The sequence below is a fragment of the Notothenia rossii genome (assembly GCF_949606895.1).
Source record: "Notothenia rossii genome assembly, chromosome: 9".
Lineage (NCBI taxonomy): Eukaryota > Metazoa > Chordata > Actinopteri > Perciformes > Nototheniidae > Notothenia > Notothenia rossii.
The window spans coordinates 7,572,249-7,583,954 of record NC_136907.1 but is presented as its reverse complement, the minus strand read 5'-3'; the positions used below and the strand labels follow the sequence as shown (position 1 = coordinate 7,583,954).

Genomic DNA, 11,706 nt, shown 5'->3' with positions numbered 1-11,706 from the left:
ACCAACGCGCTGTTTGTACTCTTGTGTGCTTAAATGAATCACGTTAGATGAGGTAGTATGATGAAAAATGTCGAGGTAGGGCCATACGATGGAAAAAGTTAGTCACACTTCCTGTCTGGAAAGTGGGTGTCGACACTTCACGCATGCGCATTGAACCATTAGGAGAAAAGAACGCCATCCTCAGTTGCCTTAGCAACTTGGATGGCAAACTGTAAACACATAATTTTAACATTAAAAAAATAACGTAATTTTGAAGTTGTCGTCTAATTTATTATCATCTTTACTCAACCATATAAGTATATGTGTATGTAGCTTGGTAAACAAACAAGTAACGTTGTTATTGTTAGGCTATGTAAGTTTCTTCTGAACTGCATTGGCTCTTTTGGCTGTAACAAATGTACATTTCCCCTCTGTGGGACGAATAAAGGTAGGCCTATTATGATTCTGATATAGACCTACATTTGGTTTGAGTGAATAAATCAAGATCATATGTCACAAGATGTTTCATTGAATAGACTTGAGTCTTCACCACTCATTACCTTATTTTTAGCCAGTGACCTTGCCTGTAAAATCATCTTCACAAAAATAGATGTAGCAAGATAAGCAATTTATAGCTCAAATGTCTTTATGAAAAGTTAAATATAACCTACTATAAACATGACAGTAGACACAATTTATCAACAACATTTTATTAACCAAATATTAAGACAAAGTTACAATCATCAGCTCTAAATTCTCTACCATGGAAAGGTGAAGCAATGTAGAAAATATAGTGTTTTAAATGTGAATATTGTAACTGAAAGATGATATAAACTCATGATATATTGATGTCTGACATGATCGTACTACTAAAACACATTACCTGAGAATTAAAAAAACGTCAAGGGTAACAAATAATATAATCTTTGTGCATGGAGACAGAACTAATATTAGGACCATCATCTCACAGGAGTTTGGGTAATTTATCGTTAATATAAGGCAACACAAGAGGCCTTGCAAACAGGCAGGTCATTATTTAAAAACTTTTTTAACACATCAACGTCCACTCAACAGGAAGGCTGATGTCCGTTTGTTTCAACAGGAAGTTGACTGAAGTGTCAGTCTACACCCTGATAAATACCAATTAGTTGAGCAAAAAAAAGTTTTAAATACTTACAAATCAGACACCGAGACCAGACAAATATAATACAAGTTTAACTAGAAATGGGAAGGTGCATCTAAATGGTTAATGTCCTAAAAGCAGTAGTAGTATAGTTTCAAGTTAATGTAAGGAAGCTCAGGGATAAGATGATTTTAAATTACAACAGTAAAAACTGTTTGGTTATTTACAAGAAAAACAAATGTTAATAGAAAAACAATATTTTACATGAGAGAAGTTTGTGTAAAAAGAGAAACGCAAACACACACAGTATGAGGATGCACACAGAAACACAATCCAAACATAGATGGTAAATCGTTTGAGGCTGAAACAGGTCACGAGTAGCCACGAGTCATTTCATTAAAACAACCTATAAAATAATTAAAGCGGTCTCACAACCTACATTTGCTAAATGATGTCCTATAACCAGGAAGCATGAGAGACAATAAAGCAGACAGTCCAATTCAACTCAAACAATCACAATGGTCCGTAAAAAACTGCCATTTAGGAGCTCATAAAATGACAGGCATCAATAAAAACTTCAGAAAAGTCCCACGCTGAGACATTTAAAACAAAGGTTATCTCCCTTTTGAAGACTATACCACGAACGACGACTTCTGTTTGAATTCCCCCTAAAAACAGACATATAAAAAACATCAGAACTAGAAAATTCCTCCAGCAAATGTCCTCAACTTAACATACAGACATGATTGATTTATAAACCTTTTGAACAATGCTCATACTTACATCTTCGTCTTCACCACCACCAGAATGCAAAGACGTCGGCTGGTACACCACGCTGGGCTTTGGTTTGCTGCAGGGAGAATTGAAATACTAATTTGAAGCTCATCACAAGAGACATTATTATAACATTTAAATAAAAAGATCTGCATTTCATTCATCACAGATCCTGTAACATCAAACATCATCGCACTACTTTTTCTGCAGTCCAAGCCACTGTGTGCAAATCTTTGCATGTTAAGTATTCATTCAAAATCAGAAATGTGGTTTTGAGGATCAAGATATATAAATATTTGTATTCAACCCAAATTGGGAAATAGTTTTGTTACAGCAGCATTGTTAACAAGAATTACACAAGTTGACAATATAAAAAATGTAATAAAATAAAAATGTATACATATCCACAGTATATGGAAGTACATTTGTCTCATTATTATCAATGTGTTATTTATGGAATTTGTTTGTGTATTTGCAGATATTTTTGTGAATTTACACATCTCTTTTTTATGCATTTGTGGAAGATGCTTTACATTTACAGATGACCCATTTTAGACACAGATTATTGAGCTACTAGAAAGTAAAAAAAAAAAGGGGGGGGAAATCCTCTTACCTCTCTGCCTTCTCTGTAAAGGAAAGAATGAGAAAAACGTCAGTGGGATAAAGTACTTTGTTTATATTGCAAATATACAAACGATATGCAATACTCTGCTTAATTTATCGTAAATGACAGGTAGTATCGTCTCCCAGAAAATGATTAATATTTCAAATGTTTTATTGGACATCCAGTATTAGGCTTCTATTATATTCTGTGGATTTTGAGTTGCATAGCATGGCTAAACATTAGCTCAGTCTGTAGGGAACAAAAGGGTCTCCATCTTAAGTACTGATTGGAGCAAAAACAATATGGAGTTAATGATGATATGAATAATAAGTCAAATATGGAGCGCCCCAACTGCTCCATTGGCACTATTTCAATTAACTCTGTGCTGACTATGTGTGGGAGCTGAGAAACTTCTTCAACTTGTGAAAAGAGGGAACAACTTTTCAGGTGTGAACAGTTTCTGGTAATGTCAACGCTGAATATCAGAATATTGATAATCACAGATATACTATCATTTGTGTGTATAATGTGGAAAACTCACTGGGCAGGTATCCTTTCTTGTGGGCATACCAAATGCCAAGTCCCAGCAGCAGCACGAGCAGCAGAGCCACAATAACCCCGGCCACAATTCCTCCAGTGTTTACGTCACCTTGAAGAGAAGCATCACATTTTATATTGCATTAGCTGAATTACAGTCAAAGAACGTGGAGTGTTTAAAACGTAATACCCAAATGATAAAAGAAAAGTGAAAGCTGTTTCTAAATTATGAGTGTCTGTTGGTTCCTTCAAAGCAGCTAAACCTGTTCATAAACCTTTAAATAGCATGCTGCACACTGCACAGGCTGAGACTAGTTAGAAATGACTGTGTCTTTAATAAGTAAGTTCCGCATATGTTTTTTAAGAGGACATAATATCATCATTTTAAGTTCATATTTGTATTTTGTGTCTCTACTGTGACATGTTAACGCGTTTAATGTTCAAAAAGCACTGTATTTTCCTCATACTGCCTGTGCTGCAGCACCTCTTTTCACCCTCTGTCTGAAACCAGAGCCCAGTCTGCTCTGATTGGTTAGCTGGCCGGCTCTGCTATTATTGGTCAACCGCTCAGAGATGTCCCGCCCCTTAGCTTAATAGGGCCTCTAGGAAGAACAAAAAGCACTTACGGACTTCCATTTTCAGGCCTTTGCAGCGCTGCGGAGGACCAGCGTCGTTCACAGCCTCACAGTAGTACTGTCCGGAGTCCATCTTGGTTACAGCGGGGTACTCCTGAAGCGGCAACAGGGTACATCTTTAATTGTAAAGGCCATAGGGACCGACGTAAAATATTCTGCAAAGTAACAGGTTGAAGCTCACCAGGTTGCCGGTGGCTGCAGTCAGCTTGTAAGTGGCGTTTCGGAAGCCTGCTATCTTGCTGGGATCGGCGGGCATAAGGATGTTGTTTTTGTACCACTTGTACGTAGGGGGGGGGGAGCCGTCGCCATCATGGCAGGTCAACATGGCCACCTTGCCCGTCGTCAATGAGGACGGGATCCGACACATGGGCGGAGATGGAGGCACTGCGGGAAACAACAGTCAGTTCAGCTGGTCTCCATGTACAGTAATACACAACATGCATCAGTCAGTGGAAGAAGTACTCGGGTACTTTACTTACCAACTTGTTAAAATACTTTTTTACAAGTCAAAGTCCTGCATACAAAATTATACTAAAGTAAAAGTAGTGCCGACAATTTAACGTTCATACATTTGAAATTATTGTATCATGAATATTGATTATCTATAAACTGCTGCTTTATATCTTAACCTATAATTATGTGTATTCATTATTCATTATTTGATTTATATTTTTGAATGAGCTCATATTCTGAATCTGTAAAATCAAATCAAGTTTTATTTGTAAAGCACATTTAAAAGCGATTTTTGGTCGAGCCAAAGTGCTGTACATGTAATAAAAATAAAAACACAGGGAATAGTCAGGAGTCGTGCTCCGCTCTGACTAGAAGGCCAGGTCTGGGGTCTGGGCCGACCTCACATGGAGGGGCAGACTCTTCCAGAGCCGAGGGCCAGCTGCTGCGAAGGCTCGGTGCCCTCGGGTTTTGAGCCTGGTCTTGGGCACTATCAGCAACAGCTGCTCAGCAGACCTTAAAGCTCTGGCTGGGTGTAGCGATGGAGGAGTTTGGCTATATAGGCTGGAGCCAGCTCATTTAGTGCTTTAAAAACAAATAAAAGGATTTAAAAATAAATTCTGAACCGAATTGGAAGCCAGGGCAGTGAGGCCAGAATTGGGGTGATGTGGTCACGCTTTTTGTGGCCAGTCAGAAGATGTGCAGCTGCGTCTTGGACTAGCTGCAGGCGTTTAATTGAGGCCTGGTCCATACCCACATACAATTGCAATAGTCCTGTCTCGAGGTAACAAAGGCGTTAATAATAACCCTTTCTAGGTCTTTAAAAAGACTGACTACGGTGCTGACCTGTCGAATTGAAAAGTGCTAGTGAAGGTCACTCCAAGGTTCATGACAGAGGGGAGGATGTTTTCAAAATAACAAAAGCTGTCAGATAAATGTAGTGGAGTAAAACATATATCATTGTCTTCCATATTGTAGTGGAGTAAAATACAGTTTTTTTAAAATGTGGGTAAAGTACAAGTACCTCAACTTTTTTGAATAAGTAGAGTACTTAGGTACATGTACTTTGTTCAATTCCACCACTGATTACAGAAGATACACTTTAGAACTTAAATAACAATATTAGTACAATACGATACCCTGCATCTCTGATCCATAGAGCTTCGAAAATGGGTTGACTTTCAATATTTCCGCTGATTATCGATTTGTGAAAAAGTTTTTAGTTTAAAGCAAGGGAAAAACACTTCTACCATGGAGTATTGCAATACTGTAGTCCACTCAGATGCAAAAAATAGGAAACGTTATATTGTAAAAATGTGAGTCAAAGTAGAGTAGAAATGTTTGAATGTAACTAGAAAAGGATCCTTACCCATCACAGTCAGCCTCACTGCGACTTCCCCAAACTGGCCTTCGCCGGCGGACACTTCGCAGTCGTACACTCCGTTATCTTTACGGGTCACTTTGTTGATTCTCAGGTTATTGCCGTACATGGTCACTCGGCCGGCGTACGGCTCTGTGGGCGAATGGAAGTGTTACACGGACTGACGGACATTTAAAATGTCTTGCCAACACATTTTGGGGAATTGCTTTTTTAGCTAACAACCAATTGTGTCACCGTATGTGTGTGCAATTCCATAATGCAAATGTTTCCTTCACTGATTACATTTTTTTAAACAGAAACTTCAGTAGAAGCTTCAAATGTAAAAATCTAATAATATTCAGAACCACCCTTTCCTATTTAAAAAGCCAGGTCTGTGTATTAACACCAGAATTGTATCAGCAAACACACAGAATGAACAGGTGAGGAAGTATTCGCTGAATTTGACAAATTTAATTTGGATAACAATCACAACCTTAAAATATGTCTATATTCCATCAAAATGACAGATGAAAGGATAACAACCACTGGCAGAATGGATTTAGAAAATACACTCATATTACCCCACACTGTACAGGCTAAAATAACAGTGTTTTATAATTATAGCGAAATAATATGTGTTTTTAAAGAATAACTTCTTGGGATGTTTTGAAGAAGGATTGAGATGTATGGGTGTGTTTATTAAAAGATCAGACTAGATAGTGCCCGCTTTGAAAGGACTACACTCCCGTCTTTCTTGACCCCACTTTACACCAAACTTCATTGAAGTCTAGAAAAGCTTGGTTCATTATATATAGTATTCTTACTAAAAAAAGAGTAAACAACAAAGAAATAAACATAACATGTACGTAGTGAAAAGTCATTAGTCAATATGCTCTTAAAAAGACACAAATAAAGATTGTAAATGTACTCACGTGTTGGTTTCCCATCAAACACTACATACGTCTGTGAGCCTTTTAAGTCTTTAAATTTCCACTCGACCCTGGCGTTGGAACCGAAGTCGGCTGAATACGAGCACGTGAGGTCCGCCCCTGAAAAAAACACAATTACGTTTAAGTCATAAGCAATAAAAAAGGTAGTATTTTTAAATGAATCTCTGGCTCACCTTCATTCTCTTTGACCTGCACTTTGTTGTTGGTGGTGGTGACTGAGAAGCTTCTTACACCTGGACACAGAGATTAAAAGGAAACATGTCATTAGGCGATGAAGTCACATAATGCATCCCAGAAAGTGTGCACAACATATTGTATGTAAAGGTATTATTTTTACACATTTAAAAAGGTTAGTTGCATGACTGATTCAGTTCTATCGTTTGCATAGGATGTTTTATTGCCACTAAAGACTTTTGGCAGAAGTTCATCAGCACATTTTAAGCTGAGTCTAAATTCTCCCTTCCTGTAAATACAGCTTTGGGTTTGAGGCTGATTATGGAGTCAGTGACGGCAGAGTCTTCTCTGTGGGTTTCATCCATAGACTGGTTTTATCACCTTACTCTCCAAACATTGTTAAATAAACATGAACAAATAGTAATGCAGTGCACACACCATAGGCAGTGGTGGAGTGTAGTGAAGTAGCTTTACTTAAGTACTGTACTCAAACACAATTTAAAGCATTATTAATTTAGCGAGTATTTTCATTTGATGTTACATTATCATTCAAGGGAAGCTGTGGCTCAGTGGGTAGTGTGCTGGACTTCGAATCAGGGGATAGCAAGTTTGAGTCCCACTGCAGTCAGCATGTCGTTGTGTCCCTGAGGCACTTCACCCCAAAGTGCTCCTGTGGGGATTGTCCACAGTACTGAATGTATGGAAGTATAACAAATGATGTAATTCTTATTCACAACATTTTAGAGGAAAGTATTCTACTTTGTCCTCCATTACATTTACTGTATCCGACAGCTTTATTTACTTTACAGATTGAGATAATTAGCCAATACAAATTATAAATAAATAGCAACTACATATAATTATAGGTTCAAATATCCAGCAGCAGTATGTCATAACAATTAGCTCCACGAATGCGCCTGACAGGTAACTTTGTTTCCCCCCGGTACTTTAAGTACTTTTGAATGCTAATACTTTTGTACGTTTACTCAAGTAAGATTTTGAATGCAGGATTTTAGCTTGCAACAGCGTATTTTTTCAAATCATTATTGCTGCTTTTACTCAAGTATCATATCGCAGTACTTCTTCCACCAATGCTAATTGGGTACACCCGTACAATCAGCTGAAACTCATCTGCTATACAGTTTATCTTTATGATGCCTATCAATCAATCTGAAAGTGGATTATTGTGGCAGTAATTACAATTCAAGCTGTTTCCAGCACTGTATTTAAAATACAAGCGCTTCTCAATAGCTCCACATTAATAATTCAAGTATATTAAGCCTCCAGTTTATAGCAGCATTGCCTGCAAACTGTTTTTTTCGACTACAAAGAAGACAGGTTTAGGTCACATGATTAATAATGAGAGAAAGAGGTGGTTGTTTAACAAAGGAAAAGTATCCATTTAAAGAAGAAATCAGCACCTTTGGATATGGATTATATGAATTAATAATAACTATTGTTTTATTATTTAAATAGTATTATTATTATTATCATCGTGGTTTCTGCCTTTTTATAGATTTAAAAAAGCCCCACAAACAAGATTTGAGAACGCGATATATTAACTGAGCTTGGCTAGGGTAAAACATCTACCACAGCAATAAATATAAAGTGTGCAATCAAATCTCAGAGGCCAAGAGTATTCGTGAAAACACTCGGAGCATGCTCACAAGCCTTTAGGGCGTGGTAGAAAAAAAAGAGTGACACATTCCTGTCCGCTGAGCCAGAAGACTTCCGATGAAACCATCAACAGTCGGGTTGAAACTGGGTCTTTCGAGGCTCAGTAGTGCAGCGGAGACACCTGACTATTAAAGCCTGTCTGTCACATAACATTAGCATCTATTACCCCACACTGACATTACTTTAAGTATTGAGAGTTACATGATTACCACCTTTGTGTTCAGACATGCCTGTGTAAGTTCCAACTACAGCCAGTTAATCATTAACTGTGTGTGGGGTCATTTATTGTAAACATCACCACATTTGACTACAAAAGGAAATCATACAAAAGGAGAGACTTGATAATTGTTGAAAGCATTTAGCATTTTTACTGTAGCTACTTAAATGACTTCCTTGTTGCCTTTCAGATGTCTCTCACTAGCAGTCTCAGCTGAGATAAGGACGCAGTGTCACAGTTTTGGTTTAGATAAGCGGCTGGTGTAAAATGAAACCGGAGCACTCCGTGACTTATTTTGTTTGCATACTTTGCTTTGTTTCAGGGTTGGGGAAAACTAAATTTTAAAGTATGAGAAAACACGTGTGAAGTGCTGTATAGTGTCCGTTTCATTTAGCAGACTGTACTGCAGGTGCAATGATGAGCATTACAGCAAAGGCAAACAGAAACCAGCCGGAAAGCAGCTGAAAGAAATACAATTTTGTTCAAAAACACCAGGTATGTCAACTGGTTTAACCACACTCTGCCTTGGTCTACAATAAAGTCACTTGATGCCAGTCACTTGTGCAAGTGTACTTTGATGAAGTGTTTAGGTTAGCACAGATCAAGTGAACACATGTTGTACATTTCATGATGTTCATGAAAATCTTTACAATGCTGCAACTTTTAAGGTTCATATAACCCTGAGCGAATATTGTCAGTTGTATAATGCAAACATTGCCTAACGGTTGAAATAAACACACCCATATTAAAAACCAGGACCTAATTACACACTAGCAGAGATGCATTAAGCACACCTGCTTTTTCTCCATGGCAGTTTTTTGCAAGGAATAAAACAAATAAACTAGCAGAGGATACGGTTATATGCGTTTTTTCCCTTGTCTACTGTATAGTGCTTACTCAGTGGTTTCATTTCTACTACATAGATCTCAGAGTGTCATGAGTGATCTGTAAAAATGTCTCCTGAGCTGTTTCAGTGAAGAGAAAGCTTAATTTCAGACCCTGTCTCCTGGAAATAATGTGCCATCAACCCATTCATTAAATCCAAATACATTGATCATATGAGAGGGTTTGTGAAAATAAGTGTCTCACATATATATGGAGCGAGTATACATGTAATTAAGATACAAAAATAAAGAGCTACTGCACGGACAAGTTACTGGAATAATACAAATATGGGATTTTTACACACTCAGATGCAAGTTTGTTTTCTTAATAAACCTTCAGGGGCCTTCACTGTTCATTATGTGGCCACTGTAAAGATCAAGAGTATAATTAAGGAGCCACACAGTTGTATTTAAGAGCATTCTTCCTACATTCAAAAACAATGGAAGGAATTAATGCATCTGATCTCTCTGGTTTTACAGCTCAGGGCGTAGTAAGACTCAAGATTCAACGGTTTAATGTCATGGTACACAACTACGGTGAAGTTATGTTATGAATGAAACATTTGGGTCACAGGTTCCTAAACAATGCAATTACAAGACATAGAACAAATACAAAAACAACAATATAATTAGTGCAAGGTTTAAGTAGTCTTATGGCCTGTCACTGTGGGATAAAACTGTCTTTGAGTCTGGTGGTAAGCAGAGGTGGGAGAAGTACTCAAATATTGTACTTGAGTAAAAGTAGAAGTAGGCTAGCCTACCAAAGTGAAAGATGTTACAAGTAAAAGTCCTGCATCATGCAGATTCGTCCATTTCAGAATAATATCAGAGTGCAAGATGTACCTCTGAATTGTAACTGCGGTCAACTCAGCCGTTTCTCGCGTTTGCTTGGTCAAATAAGCAGTTCTTTATTTTTGAGTGCGCGATTTATAGCGCATTTACGGTAATCGCTGAGAAGTGGCGATAACGCAAGAGTAAAAGAATGCATGTTTTTTCTGTTTCATGCGATACAAATGATGTTTACCATACATTAATAAAAGTGATACTGTTGGACTCAGTACTTGTTACACTACTACCACAACTACAATCAAGTAATTTTACTGTGTACTTTTTTAGTAATGGAGTAGAAGTTCAAAGTAGCATAATATGAAAATACTCAAGTAAAGTACAAGTACCTCAAAAGTGTACTCAAGTACAGTAGGCTACTTGAGTACATGTACTTTACACCACTGGTGGTAAGCTACATATTCTGCTTCTTTTTCTTTCTTTTTTTAAACAGGGACGAAAATATTGAAATATCCTGCAAATGATAGACTACAAAATGGAAAAACCCTTGTTTAAAGTCGCTTTTGTCCAATTCACATGCAGGCGAACATGTTGTTGCGAGGACAAGCCCCGAGGTTCATTTGGGGATTCAAGCAGCAACACATACCAAAAACATTTGATTATTTAGGGACAACATAGCCATTAGGCTATAGTTGGCATTGTTGAGTTAATCTGAGCAACATTAGATTATTTTATCAAATATTTGTCTTTCCAAAAACGTGAAATAATACAATGATTTCCAAAATAACTCACCTGTTGCAGAGAGGAAGAACAAAGCCACCGAAACCAACCTGGTGGAAAACATGTCGACCAATTCGGTCCTCTTCCACTACACGACGCGTCCCTTCTGTACTATAATCCTGGAAAAAGGAACAGAAAGTTGAAAATAATCTTCCTTACGTCGAATAATGAACCAGACGCGTATATTTCGCAACTCTTAATTGACTGTATCGCTGTTTCTTCAGCATTTACCGTGTGCTCTCACCTGAGAAGTCCACCCAGGTGACAACAAGCAATGTAACTTCCGGTAATAGGATCCTCTCTCAGGTGCCTCGGTGACGACAGAGTGGAAAAACTGGTTTAACCAGAACGAAGCTGTTACAAAGCACATTCACAAGCAGAGAGCACAGTGGTGTGTTTCTACACCATATTTACACAGGTTGTGTTCAGATCTTTGAACCCTCCCCCACTTTGACATAGATTTTTGTCTTCCTCTATTTAATCTCTTTCAATTCCCTCTTTATTCTTGTGATGAGGTATTTTTCTGTCGGAATTGCACTTTAGAATTCGTATTTGCTTTAGTGTGCACATAGCCTATGTGCACACCATAGCATAGGCATCATGTGCCCACCACTTTTTTTTAAATGGCCGACTTTGTCCCCATCACTTTTTAAATGTATAACTTGTAAGAAATGTAATAAACAAGAACACTGGTTTAGTTTCAAGATGTGCGATTTGGACATGTTAGTAAACTTAAGCAACTTTTAAAATGATTTGTATGGCCCAACAGATTTTTT

The 11,706-nt window shown here is 37.7% G+C and overlaps 1 protein-coding gene and 1 long non-coding RNA gene across 3 annotated transcripts in view; one reads left to right on the top strand and one right to left on the bottom strand.

Annotated features, from left to right (window-relative positions):
- The window catches only part of LOC307019405, a 199,230-nt gene that overhangs the window by 160,743 nt on the left and 26,781 nt on the right, over positions 1-11,706 (top strand). The gene's annotated exons all lie outside the window — the stretch shown is intronic.
- Positions 674-11,344, bottom strand: f11r.1 (F11 receptor, tandem duplicate 1). Of its 2 annotated transcripts, none has more exons than XM_079650654.1 (9): positions 11,162-11,344; positions 10,943-11,049; positions 6,586-6,645; positions 6,395-6,511; positions 5,472-5,615; positions 3,834-4,036; positions 3,644-3,746; positions 1,886-3,129; positions 674-1,770 (listed from the first exon to the last, which is right to left on the bottom strand). In XM_079650654.1, exons 2-8 carry the CDS (start codon positions 10,992-10,994, stop codon positions 2,978-2,980), a joined length of 831 nt encoding a protein of 276 aa, XP_079506780.1. In that variant the 5' UTR covers positions 10,995-11,049; positions 11,162-11,344; the 3' UTR covers positions 674-1,770; positions 1,886-2,977. The 2 variants fall into 2 exon arrangements, with proteins under 2 accessions (XP_079506780.1, XP_079506781.1); XM_079650655.1 differs by having other exon boundaries at positions 11,175-11,344.